This window comes from Vanessa cardui, chromosome 11 (genome assembly GCF_905220365.1).
Source record: "Vanessa cardui chromosome 11, ilVanCard2.1, whole genome shotgun sequence".
Taxonomy (NCBI): Eukaryota; Metazoa; Arthropoda; class Insecta; order Lepidoptera; family Nymphalidae; genus Vanessa; species Vanessa cardui.
The window spans coordinates 1,184,306-1,197,788 of NC_061133.1; the positions used below are offsets into that span (position 1 = coordinate 1,184,306).

A 13,483-nucleotide genomic window follows, 5' to 3' on the forward strand; every position below is an offset into this window, starting at 1 on the left:
TCATTGTATATTAGCTCACTCATCCTTGCAATAAAGTGTTTATTGCAATCTAGAGTACTTAGATTTTATTCCACTGGTGTAACAATATTAAGGATTTTCAGTATTCCAAAAATATAAAATTAAAATAATTGCAAACACCCTCTTTCATAGGTTATTTATTTATACACTTCAACTTTGCAATAAATATTGACTTGTTAATTTCAAATACACAAAAGACAAAAAGGCAATCCAGTTGAATGCACTCATAGGTAAATAGTTCAGTTATAGAAATAAAAAATAAAAAATTAAATTTGTAATAAATTCTTTCTCCCTTCTAAAGGTTTGCCTTAGCCCTGATGTGTTACAGGTTGTTACAAATATAGTTATATTATTTTTATACAAATAAAATGAATATTATATTATCATTTTTGAAAAAAAAATATTTCAAGACAAAACATAAAATAAATAAATATACAAGAACAAAAATAGGAATCAATAATATGTTTGCTGCTGGAATAACTTTGTATTTTTTAAATTATATGTAATACAATATTATAAACAGATTTCCATTTAAAAATGGGACGATTAACGAGGAAAAACTAAAGTAATAATTATTCTATTATTAATATAAAAAAATCTATTTAGAACAAAACCAGCGTTTCACCACAAAAAATGATCTAATAGAAGATAAATCAAACAACGTCAATTGATAACTTGAGTCATTTAAATAACAATATCAGTACTCTCACTTTTCCTTCTTATTATAAATCTTGCGAAATCATCCGTCTCAGGATTGAAGGGGCTGATCTTATCACACTGAGCTGTTGTGGCAGCTTGCTGTATCTGACCTCCATATGCCTTTACTTCCTCTCTCTTTAATTCTACTAAATACTTCCGAGACTCCATTATAACTATAGCATCATCTCGCGCCATCGACCAGACGCTGGGCTTCACGCGTGGAAGAACATTGTGCCCGACAAACACTCCGTGGAACAACCCCTGGAACTGCGGCTTGTGAGGATAATGATCTAACGCGGACAGCGAAAGGAAATGCACTTTCCCATAGTCCACGTCAATGTAAGTATCTCTATCTTCACGTAAAAGTAAAGGCGTCTCAAAACCAGTCTCAGAAATCTTCGCGTCTAATTGGCTCAAAACCGTCATACCTAAGTTCTGTTGACTGTCTATATTTAATGCATTTGCATCGAACGGCGTACGATTCTCGAGTTCATACAACATTCTCATGACGTTCCGCTCGGATACATCGGTAGCTCGCTTATAATTCACGCCACGAGAAGATTTCAACATGTCCTTGTCTTCACAATCAAGTCCATACGCAATATACGGCGAAGTCACCATATCCCCAAGATATCCCCGATGGAGGTACCGATCACCACATTTGTAAACACCAGCCGCTAAAGATACGTTGGGTCGACACACTTCAGTCTCCAGCCATGTAAACGCGACGCCGTGTTCTCTGAAGTGTTTATATTCTTGGAAACATATTTGACTGGCTACCTCTTTCAACCGCATATGATAATCCCAGTCATAAATACCCATTCTGTTGTCGTATCTAACGCCGAGACTTTGCCGGATGCGATGCTCCCATAACTCATTTGCATTAAACTGGTTCGTGTTTCCGGTAGTCCAAAAGTTTAGAAGGTTCTCTATGTAATCTCTCTCGCGGTACTTAGTTTGATCGATAGATATGCATGGTAGAAGACAGTTCATGTACTCCGGATTGGTTATCATGCCTACTAACTGACGAGCTTTGGCTATTATGTACCTTGATGTCGGCGGTCGGAGTAGCAGATTTCCGTGCACCTCCAGAAATCGTCTTGTTTTCTCTAAGAGTCCACATCGAGTTGTTTTCTCTAAAGCTAGAGACAGTAGAAGAATCTGTCGAGCAATAAGCTCCGGGCAGCCGTCCACCACGAACAAATTCATGTACCGCCTCGTTTGACGATACGCTTGAGCCAAGGTCTTGATGAGGTGTCTTGCATCACAACCTCCGATGATAAGGAAATTAAGCTCGTAAGCACTTTCGTCGCCATACTTAATATATTCCGATTGCAAATCAAGAGCTGGACTAATACCCCAGAACATTTTGTTACAATCTCGGCTGTCAACGAGCGAATGCTTCAATTGTCAATAACATGACTACGTAAACAGCGAGGTGATGAGGCGTACGTAGGGCGTTGCTATAGCGACCGTCTATTATTGACGATTTAAAAACGATATTGCCTCTTACACGGTCGCATTAATTAAATATAGCCGATAGTTCCAGATAACCCGTCGAGTGGCAATAATACAAGAAAATCACTTCGGCTGAATGCAGCATTTGCGTAAAAACTATATCTAGTTTAGGTTTAATATAATTCATATATCGATATTACGTACTTGTATGAATGTGGATACGTGGCTCCTTTTACTCAACAAAATTATCTAAAAGAACATAATCGCCATTTTATCACTTTTTCTGGAGACACTAAGCTTTAACCTACTTTCAATGTCAATAATACCAATTCAAGAACATTATAGACCCTAACGTAGGCCACGTTAGTAACTACGTTATCTTTACTAACATATGTATTTCATTCAGAGATAAATAATTGTTATAGAATATAATGTCCACTAGATCCAGATTTAGAGAAGGAATCCACAGAAGAAATAGAGAAGGACCTCCACAAATTTAATTTAAAAAAAAAACACGCGCTAGTCTTTTGAGATTTATTTTTGGGCTCTCAGACTGTAAAATACGAGTTTTCAATCATATTATTTGAATTTTAAATTTAAATATATGTGTACCGCAATTTGTTGATTCATTTTTTATTATTGTGAAGGTTGATTTAAATCAGTTTCACTTCTGCATTTGTATATTCTATGAATGATTTGATGACCTTTATATACGTGTCTAAAGTGTTATAGCAAAATCATTAATGGCAGTTTAATTTTAATGATTTTTACATTATAGATTACACGTAGATTGTATGACGAATTTTTAAATGCATAGATGATTGTATTTGAATAAAAAATCCTTATTACATATATTTCTTTAATTTTATAAGATTGTGGGGCAGTCCTGAGTTCAAAGCCATGGTTGGGCCAATTTTCGTTCTTATAAGTTAAAAGAAAGGCAATTGGGCCAAGGGATTGTAAGTAGTGACATAGATATCAGCCCTGGAAGTAATATTATTCATTAGATGTTGTTACCTTTGTCTCACGAACCCTTCAAGCATGAACATATTATTAATAAATATTTCTTTATATGCAATATATTATGATGATTTGGTGATTGGTGGTACTTACCCAGGTAGGCTTGCAGAACCCTACCATCATATAAAGAAATTAAAGTTTATTTTATGTAGTTAGATGTGTCTCTCTGTACTCGTAATAGTTGTATAAAAAGTATTTACGCATGAGAAACAATAAAGCAACAAGTTTTTAATTAAAATAAAACAATTTCTAATAAATATTTATAGTTTATTTTCCAACTGTATTTTAATAATTGAATAATAAATGCCGTATTATTTTTACAAATTTTAATAATTAAGAATATTTTGTTCTGTACAAGATTACTTAAAACTATTTACAATAATTCAAGTAAATAATAAATAACATATTTTTTAATAATAATAATTATACCACTGGAAATGAATCATTATGATATATTTGGTAAAAACGTACAAATAATCATTCGGAACGAAATTGATAATCAAAAATTGGTTTATAATTAATAATACAATGTATTTGAAATTTGAATGAATATATTACCATCTAATCTTATTTAATACATAGTAAAGCCTCTTTATTTTTATTTATAAAACTAATATTGATTATAAATAAACACGTATATTATAAATATAAATTCGTACCTAATAGATAATTACAAAAGGAATTAAATTATTACATAATTAAATAATACAATTTAATTCCGATTTTGTTGACGTATGTTTTAAATGGGCATATTGTAATAAGGCAGGCAGGGACACGTGGTGGTCACCTTACCTAAAACACTTCATCAAAGAAGTAACTCTTCTATAAGTGTCTATAAGAAACACTTCTGGGAATGAAACTTTGTGATATTTCAGAATCTTTAATGGATTTTAGACTATCAATAATCAAGTAGTAAAGCTTCTTATGTTAATTAAATATATCAACATAGACTTAAATTACCGCAATGAGCAACTTACTGAAGTTTTAGCGTAAAATCAAAATAAAAAGCATAAAACATTTTGAGGCTCGCTAAAATTACGCCTTTGCTTCAATTTTTTTTTAATTTCTTGTAAACGGATATGTCAATGTCGAATTCTATTTATAAAAAATTCTGTCAGTGACAAAGTCAATCGACAATCCATAATGTTACTCTGTACGTATGTTACGTTTTCACAACTGTTTTCCATGGGATAGACGAGCAAAAAATGTTTTTTTAGGAAAATGATTTCAATTATTATTGTTCCATTATAAGAATCAAATAACACCGTACAATTGTTTTTATTACCTATGTATTAGTAAAAATAAAATTGTAATACTGATATGAATTGTAAGTGAAATTATGAATAGAAAAATATATTAGCCAATGAACACTTTCAAGCATGCATGCATACATGACGCGATAAATATAAATGAATACGCATTTTTAAATAAACAATATGTTTGTGAATTTTGCTACCTGTAGCAGAGATAAAAATAAAAATAAGAATTGTATAAATATACATATAATATAGATTAAAATGGAATTAAATACATATTGATTTATTATTAAAACTGAATTGACTATTAATAATATTTAGTCATTTTATTCGGCTTTTAGAAAATAGGTAAAGAATGAAACTACACATCATATATGCATGCGCGTATAGATAAATATGCTAAAATATGCATATGCTTATATTATTAGTCCTATTACTGAATAAAACTTACGAGTAGAGTGTACGACTAGATAGATATCGAAAATCGATATTTTGAAGTTCAAAAGGCAAGTTAGTAACAAGACTCGCCATTGCATTATTTTAAATTTAGAACATTAATATATCTCCAACATAAATTCAGGAATGTGTGTGCGTGTGTATAATTAAAAAAACACACGATCGTCGTAACAAAAATTTCATGAATACTGATTATGGGTATTTCTATACAGTATAGAAAATAGTTATCCTGCAGTACTGCAGGAATTTTGAAAGTTTGACGACCAAAATTGTATGGAATTTTCAAATGTGTAATCATAGAAATGGCATAAATGGCATTTGATATAAGAATTTATCAAATGAAGCCAAAGTATCCTACAGAAATTAGGCTACGCAGGTGCCAAAAATCGGGATCTCTAGAAGTGTTGAATGAAGAAAAACATTCGAAAATAAACCAAAATATAAAATTAACAGTTAAGATCTCTTCTTTAGCTTGTGTCAAGAGAATCTAGAGTCATCCTGCGCGAGCGACTTGGGTTTCGAGGCCTTGGCTTCGAAGTTCATGCCCTGAGTGCCCCCTCTCCAACCGGTACTCCTATTAGAGTAAGTCGATGACGTAACTGGCACCTTACGCGTCTGCTTGATCTTGAGCTTATTCAACCACAGATCCCTGGTCTTCTTGTTGCCGAGGACGAAGAACAGGAACAGCATCAAACCCTGATACGTCGCCGTCAACGTGAAAAAGTAGGCAGCGACGACATTATAGGCGAAGAGACCGAAGATCCAGGGCAACCCGAATAGGAAGACTAGCAAGCAGCTGACGGAGGCGCAGCGCAGCGCCTCGTTGGTGTCGCCGTGGCGCTGGATGCCGCGCGACGCGAACACGGAGCGCACTATCAGGAAGAATAGCGTCCAGTTCACCAGCAGGACGAGCGCTATCGGCGCGTACACCGCCAGCCACAGCCCGAGCCCCGCGGGGTAGCAGAACGTAGCACTGGGAGTCTTCTCCTCGAATGGACCCGCGTACGACTGAGGGTCGACTGAGAGAAGGACACCGATGACCGCGCAGGGAGCGCCCCATGAAAACGCGGACGCTCTGAGCAACTTGTGTGAAGCGTCTCTAGTGAAGACGAGAACAAGTCTCCGGTAGGACAACACGGCCGCAACCAACATCCAGCAGAACGAGGCGAGCACGGAGTAGTGCAAGACGATACCGGTGAGCATGCAGAACACGTTGTATTGGTTGAATTTCGCGAAAATTACTATCAGGAAACTCAGTGCTACCATAAAAATAGCTATGCAGAGTTGCAGCCAGATCTTGTTGTTGAAGTCTCTCCTCCAGGACCTGAAGATGGCGGCCGTGACTCCCACGAATATTAATCCGAACAGGGACAGGCAGCAGCCGATGATCGTGAGAAGTTCCAGGATGTCCTCATCCTTCTGAGAGAAGACACTTCGAGGGAAAAGAACCTCGGCGAAGTGGGTGAGATGGGTGCATCTGCAAGTATCCAACATACCTGGTCGCGTGGCGCGGATGAGAGTGCAACCTTCTCGCGACCAGTAACCGGAACCATTACTGAGGAATTCCCAGTAAGCACAAGTTCGACTCTGATTACGGATCGGATCTACTGTCAGAGGGCTAAGATGGATATCGATTACCTGAAAAAGGAACAGCAAATTTAATAATTATTGTTAAATAAATTTGAATGATAGAGATATAGATGTGTATAGTTACTAACAACGACATATTTTATAGACAAAATAACGACATATAAAATACTTTCTATATGAAAACTACTGCATTTGACTACAGATATTCAGGCACTTTCCCTCATCTGATCTACATACATATATCTGCCAACAATGTTTTTAACCGAAGATAATTTGATTACTCAAGCGACCGTGACATATTTGACTATGACCATATGCTGTTAATCATTTTCATCAGAATTTAACAAGTCTCACCTCCCCGTCCTGGAAGTGCGTGACGTCCCCGACCTTGACGCTGAGCACGCGGCTGTTGACGGCGTAGCGCGCGCTGGGCTGGAAGGCGCGGTCGTTGCGGAACACCACGAAGCTGATGCGCTGCGGCGCCTCCGCCACGGACGCCGGCAGCCGCACCACCACCTCGTTGTTCTCCGAGTCCAGGACCGTTGAGTTCGGTTCCGCTAGAAATATGCGATAAGTCGATTTAGTAGACTGCGGTAAAGGCTAAGAATAACTGGCAATCCTTGGTGGGGAGACTATTATGACTTGGAAAATTATTAATTGTGAAACTGGTAGAAGTAGTAATCGGAGCTCCGAATTAAACTTAAATTATAATAATAAAGTCCTAAATAGTGAACGGGAAGTTGCTTCAGTTTTTGAACAATTTTTTGCTGACATACCAGTTTCTACACCTAGGTTACTTATTTCTTCTCCAGCTATTGCCGAATCATTGATGATAAATTGAGAATGTACGAGAATGCAAATCAAAATTAAATTTTACCCCTGTAAACACCAATATCATAATTTGTGCATTTAAATCATTAGACATTAAGAAAACTGCTGATCTATGGGGTATTTCTGTAAAGGTGATAAACTCAATTATTGATGTGATTGCACCTTATCTTGCAATAATATTCAATGATTGTGTTCAACGTGGTATATTTCCTGACCTGATGAAACATAGTAAAGTCATTCCAATATTTAAATCTGGTAGCTCTTCAGATCCTAATAACTATAGGCCTATCTCAATATTACCTACCCTCAGCAAAATATTTGAAAAAAATATTTTAAATCAATTATTAGCAAATTTCAATAGACACAATCTGCTTCACAGAAAACAATTTGGATTCATGAGGGGTCGCTCGACTACCGAACTTATAAAAAATTTCTATGCGGCCTGGGAGGGGTCGCAGGATGCCTTAGGGATTTTCTGCGACTTATCCAAAACCTTTGATTGTGTTCAGCATGAAACTCTGGTTAGGACACTATATCACTATGGAATTAGAGAATGTGCACTCGACCTTCTAACTTCCTATCTTAACAATAGAATTCAAAGGGTTGACGTTAAAGGAACAAGGTCTCCTGGGGTCTCAGTTGGTATGGGGGTCCCACAAGGATCAATTCTTGGACCTTTTCTATTCCTCATATACATAAATGACTTGCCCTTTCTTGTTTGGAACAAACATGATATAGTATTATTTGCTGATGATACCTCTTTGGTTTTTAAAATTAATAGGAAACAGGTTCAGTATGACGATGTAAACAATGCTATGTCCGATAAAGTACATTGGTTTAGCGTAAATAATCTTAGACTGAATAATAAAAAACTAAAATTGTAAAATTTAGCACACCAAATGTACAAAATGTAAAACCCGATGTACTTATCAATGGGGAATCGATGGATCCAGTTGAAACAACTGAATTTCTTAGCCTTACTCTTGATGCCAAGTTACAGTGGCTCCCCCATATAAACGGATTGGCGGGTAGACTGAGTTCTGCGGCATTTGCGGTCAAAAAAATTAGATTATTTACTTTCACAGTATAATGTCCTACGGTATTATGCTTTGGGGTAACGCAGCCGCTATCCAAACTATATTTGTGCTGAAGAAGAGAGCTATTCGCGCAATCCATAACCTAGGAGCCAAGCAATCACTAAGGTATAGATTTAAAGAAATTAAGATATTGACTGTTGCTTCTCAATACATATTTTGTAATGTTTTGTATGTACGGAAAAATATTAATGTTTTTATGAGAAAATGTGATTCTCATAACATTGGTACAAGGAACAAACACAATCTTGTTACTCCTGTTACTCGACTGCATAGAGTCAGTAACTCTTTTGTGGGGCAATGTATACGCTTCTACAACAGGATCCCAGAAAGCGTTCAAAATGCTTCTGTTGCCAAATTAAAAAAAAATGTTAAGGAATGCTTGTGTGCAAAACTATACAATTATCGAGTTTATGTTTGATAGCACACCTTGGGAATGAAACGATCGCCTCCTGGCTATTTGTAATCATATACTACTATGTATCTTATTAATTTGACAAAAAAATAACAAAAAAAAGAAAGGCCCGCTGAGTTTCTTTCGCCGGTTCTTCTCAGCAGGGTGTTCCTTTTTCCGAACCGGTGGTAGTGTTTATTTGACAATCAATAAATAAGTGTGATGCTTCTATATTGAAAAAGGAATTTGAGTTTGAGTTTGATAAAGCGATGATTAGAACTGCCTGTTATTTAAATATTATATTTATAAAAAATATTTTCATTTAATTTCATTGAATAATTTCCATCGTCTGTATTAATGAGGTCGAACTGCCAGTCTACACCTCGACGGAGATTATAACATCCTCAGTGAATACCAATTTCCTATAGGAAGTAAACGTCTTGCTCTCTAAATTGCACTTTGATCCGGTAGTATATACAGAACGAATTCTTTTCTCGGATATAATTTGTCTCAAATTAGTATTTATGTAGACAATTCATTGCTGGCTGAATGCAATAATCGTTCATTAACTTTTTCAAATACTACTACAACAAACTTAATGATAAATGCCCTCACCAAACTTTGCAGAGGTGATCATCAAATATTGATAATCATTGTTATTTTAAAGTATTATTTATCACTACATATTATAAAACAAAGTTCCTCGGCTGCGTCTGTATATTCGCGATAAACTCAAAAACTACTAAACAGATTTTCATGCGGTTTTCAGTAATTTTCTTTTTGGTCACATGTGAAGCTGGAACGGGTTGCTAGTATTCATATAAACTCACTTGAAATGATCTCAAAGGCGTCAGTCGTAAAGACGTCAGTGTCTCTGGTTGCTATCTTCAGTCCCCTGACGGGATGACCAGGTTTGGCGTCCGCCATCAACAATGCGATGTTTCCTCTGACGGCCGCCGCGCTGCTCGAGCCGTTCAGTTCAATGGCGGAACCGAGCTGATCCAGCAGATGCAGCAGTTGCCCTGGAATTTCCAGGCTATCGTGGACTTGCAGGATGTCGTCCACCTAAATATGGGTTTTCATAAATAACATCAACAAATTTAAGACAACATAACATCAACAATACATAAGAAATTTTATTAAAAGATGAAGAAGATTTTTGGCGGAAAGTAAAACATAAATGGGTTACTAAAGTGACTAAAGTGACTCTGTCTGTCTATCGCTCCTCACGACCAAACCGCTGAACCGAATTTGATGAACTTTGTTATGAAGCAAACTTGAACTCCAAGAAAGGGCTACTTTTTTGCCTCACATATGACTACCAACAAACGCGAGGAAATCCGTGGCGACTGCTAGTGTTTCATATAAGTCTAACGTCTAAAGGTGTCGGTGACCAATTAACAGCCATTGTTGGCCCTTATATCCGTCCGTCTATTAATATTATTAAAAAAAAACTAGTCATTCGATATTCAAAAATCGACCACAATGATCAGGAGATCAAAAGATTTTTTTTTTTTGTATCGCTGGAAAAACGCATTACGCGTGTCCCCCACATGATGTTGTATTGTGGGGGGGTATGTGGGGCTCGCCAGCGCTGAAGGCACCGGAATACCCACTAAAAAACCAGCGGTACCCACTCCGTCTCTAGGGGGGGCATCACGAGATCGCTTACGCATTCTACCGTGACGTCCCGACGGAGGAGTTCCCGGGGTACAGAGAACATCTCTACTCCCGGCGACGTTTACAGCTGGAGGAGAAGCTGCGCATAGCGCTGTTGTCTTCTCCCCGGTCTTCTTCGTCGAAGCGAATCCGCGGCGGCACTCTCCTCACGCGCTCGCTCCGCAGCCTCTTTCTGCGACATTACACTTTCGCAGAAAGACGCCATCTCGTTCCAGCACCTCTCGCTGCCTATCATGGCGGTTATAACGTTCGGCAGCGAAAGTTCTCCGCCGATTATCGCCACCAGGGAATGCCTCTGAGGCCCCCAAGCGGCACACTCCATCAGGGTGTGACACGCCGTGTCCACAGGCGCACCACACGCGTGGCAGGCGGGTGTTATTTCCCGCCTTACTATCTTGTGCAGGTACTTCCCGAAACAACCATGTCCGGTAAGCACCTGAGTTAGTCTGAATGTGAGTGTGCCGTGACTTCGCTTTATCCATCGACTCAAGTGGGGGCGAATCGCCTCCACTGTCGCATGGCCTGCTGTTGGGGACCCCAGGTCCTCCTCCCATCTGCGAATAAGGGCATGTTGAGCAAGAGTCCTTACTCGCCCCACCTCCGCGGATCCTGGACGGTCTCCTCTCGCTCTGGCTTCCACCCGGAACCGGTACACTTCCGCTAGTACCTCTGCCTGGAGTTCCCAGGGTGGATCACCCGCGAGAAGCGTTGCCGCTGTCCACGAAATTGTACGGTATCCACGAATCGCCCTCACCGCTACGACCCTCTGTGGTCTCCGAAGAAGCGCCCTGTTTCGAGCGGTGAGAGCATCCACCCATATTGGTGCGCCATACAGCGCCATGGAGCGTACCACGCCGGCATATAGACGCCGGCATGGTGAGTCTGGTCCTCCCACGTTCGGTAGGAGGCGGCCCAAGGCGGCAGCGGCATTGATGATCTTCGGGCCCAGTTGTACAAAGTGCTGCCCGAAACTCCATCTTCCATCCAAGATCAGACCCAGATACCTCATCTAGGCCTGCACCTTAATCACGGTCCCGTGGACGGTGATAGTCGCCTCTCGGGGGGGTCCTCGGCGTGGACCGTGGAATAAAAGAGCCTCCGTTTTAGAGATGGAAACCCTTAAGCCCAACATTCCAATACGGTCCACCGTGAGCGCTGTTCCGACTTCAGCCAAGCGGGCCGCTTCCTGATAGTTCCGCCCTCTCGCCGTGATGAGAGTGTCGTCTGCGTAACACAAAACCCCCATTCCGGGAAGGACGGGGGCTCGTAGGAGCCAATCGAAACTAACATTCCACAGCAGTGGGCCGAGAACCGAACCCTGTGGAACGCCGCAACCCACTTAAAATCGGACAATTCGCCCATCACCCCTCTCCCAGAGGACCACACGGTCGCGGAGGTATGCCCCCAAAAGACGCTTGAGATAAGAAGGCACCCTGTGATATGTGAGTGCCTCCTTTATAGTCTCGAATGGAAGACTGTTGAAAGCATTCGCCACGTCCAAAGATACCGCCAAGACCACCACTCCTCGGGCCACCGCCTCTGTAGTTCGGGTCTTCAGGGCATTCAGGGCGTCCACCGTTGAACGGCCAGCCCTGAACCCGTACTGGGTCTCTGAAAGACCCGGCCCCACCTCTTCAGGAGATCAAAAGATTTGCTGGTTTCAAAGACTTTCTTCTAACTTACAAAATCCTATTGATGAAACTAACATAATCCTCTCTAATAACCGCTCAGAAAGAAAAAATCCGTTGGCAAACAGACGAGAAACACTGCAGTGTCTTGGGTATCTGTACATTGCATAAGCAATAATTACCTGATTAAACACGTCGTCGATGTCCTCGACCATCACTGGGTTACTGCCGTTGTTCACCAACCTGTCCAAGTCTTGAAGAACTTGCTCCAGCTGCTCTTCCGGCTGAGGAAAATAAATACGTCACGTCACTATTATTTCTTTTAAAATTATGTCTACCTCAAATTAAAAAATAGGCCATTAATTACACAGGTAAAAACAGCAAATCATCCCTAAATCTAACTATTTTACTATCTGCATAAACTTTAACAAAATGCAATTTAGGTAATTGCTAAAATGCACCTATGTGACTAACATGATCACTTAAATTCTTCCCAAATATTAGATGATGCTGTATAATATATGTTATTTATATAATTGGGACGATGTGCCTCGAACCTTCCGATATGAATATTATTGTTCATATCGGAAGGTTTTAAAAATCCAATACAGTGATCTTAAAAAAAGGGATTGCATTTTGTAATATGTATATACATTTTAGTCAGTTATGTATCGACATTTTAACATCACATTAGTTAAAATTCGTGGTATTCAACAAAAATCAGTAACATTTCGAAATAATCTAGCACATTGATGAATGAATGAATGAATATTACAAAAATACACGTGCACAACGTTAAAGAACCGAACACACAAACGTTCATTCAAAGTCTCGTGGGCTTACCGGTCTTACAATGGGGGTAGTAGTTGTAGTAGACGGTGGGGGCGTAGTGCTTTCTGAACACGGTTTATCTTTATCAGTTACAGAAGTTGTGCCTATTGATGAATTGTTTGTTGTAGTTGGTCCCTCTGTTTCTGCTTCTGTTATTGTTGTATTTCTTCTAAAGTCTGCTAGTGTTGTTGTTGTTATAATCATATCATCTGTTATTGATTCGTATATTTCTTCAGAACTATCACTGTCGTCTAGAATCGGTAGTGATACTGTCGTCTATAACGTGTTAGTTATTGGTTAATTACATGCGATGTAGGAAATTAAGTATATTTAATTAATTAAGAGAATTGTCGTTTGTAAAATTGATAAATTAGACAGTATATTGATCGGAAATCTTAAATAATAATTAGGTATATAGTTATTATTAGCAAAGTATGGGTTATTATTTGTAATGATAAAAAGTAAAGAGAGAGAAGAAGTGCAAAATCGAAACGTATTAAAGGAATTGTGGTTTGTCAAGATATATAT

The 13,483-nt window shown here is 38.8% G+C and overlaps 2 protein-coding genes across 4 annotated transcripts in view; both read right to left on the reverse strand.

Moving 5' to 3' along the window:
* Positions 1–645: 645 nt before the first annotated feature.
* LOC124533751 (dynein axonemal assembly factor 3 homolog) lies at positions 646–2,097 on the reverse strand. Its single transcript, XM_047109226.1, has one exon. The coding sequence runs from the start codon at positions 2,083–2,085 to the stop codon at positions 703–705; it is 1,383 nt and encodes a 460-aa protein (XP_046965182.1). The 5' UTR covers positions 2,086–2,097; the 3' UTR covers positions 646–702.
* A 1,839-nt stretch (positions 2,098–3,936) lies between these two features.
* The window catches only part of LOC124533333 (adhesion G-protein coupled receptor G2-like), a 58,535-nt gene continuing 48,988 nt past the window's right edge, over positions 3,937–13,483 (reverse strand). For 2 of the 3 annotated variants that reach the window (XM_047108539.1, XM_047108538.1), the window contains exons 7-11: positions 12,968–13,231; positions 12,307–12,408; positions 9,647–9,881; positions 6,852–7,054; positions 3,937–6,545 (exon numbers count right to left, since the gene is read on the reverse strand). In XM_047108539.1, coding sequence (XP_046964495.1) covers positions 5,385–6,545; positions 6,852–7,054; positions 9,647–9,881; positions 12,307–12,408; positions 12,968–13,231 — 1,965 coding nt within the window. In that variant the 3' untranslated portion in view covers positions 3,937–5,384. The remainder of the gene's footprint in view (positions 6,546–6,851; positions 7,055–9,646; positions 9,882–12,306; positions 12,409–12,967; positions 13,232–13,483) is intronic. The other variant, XM_047108540.1, reaches the window with a different exon arrangement.

Coding starts and splice junctions, on each gene's coding strand:
- LOC124533751 (XM_047109226.1), bottom strand. CDS start 2,085: ATGTTCTGGGGTATTAGTCCAGCTCTTGATTTGCAATCGGAATATATT.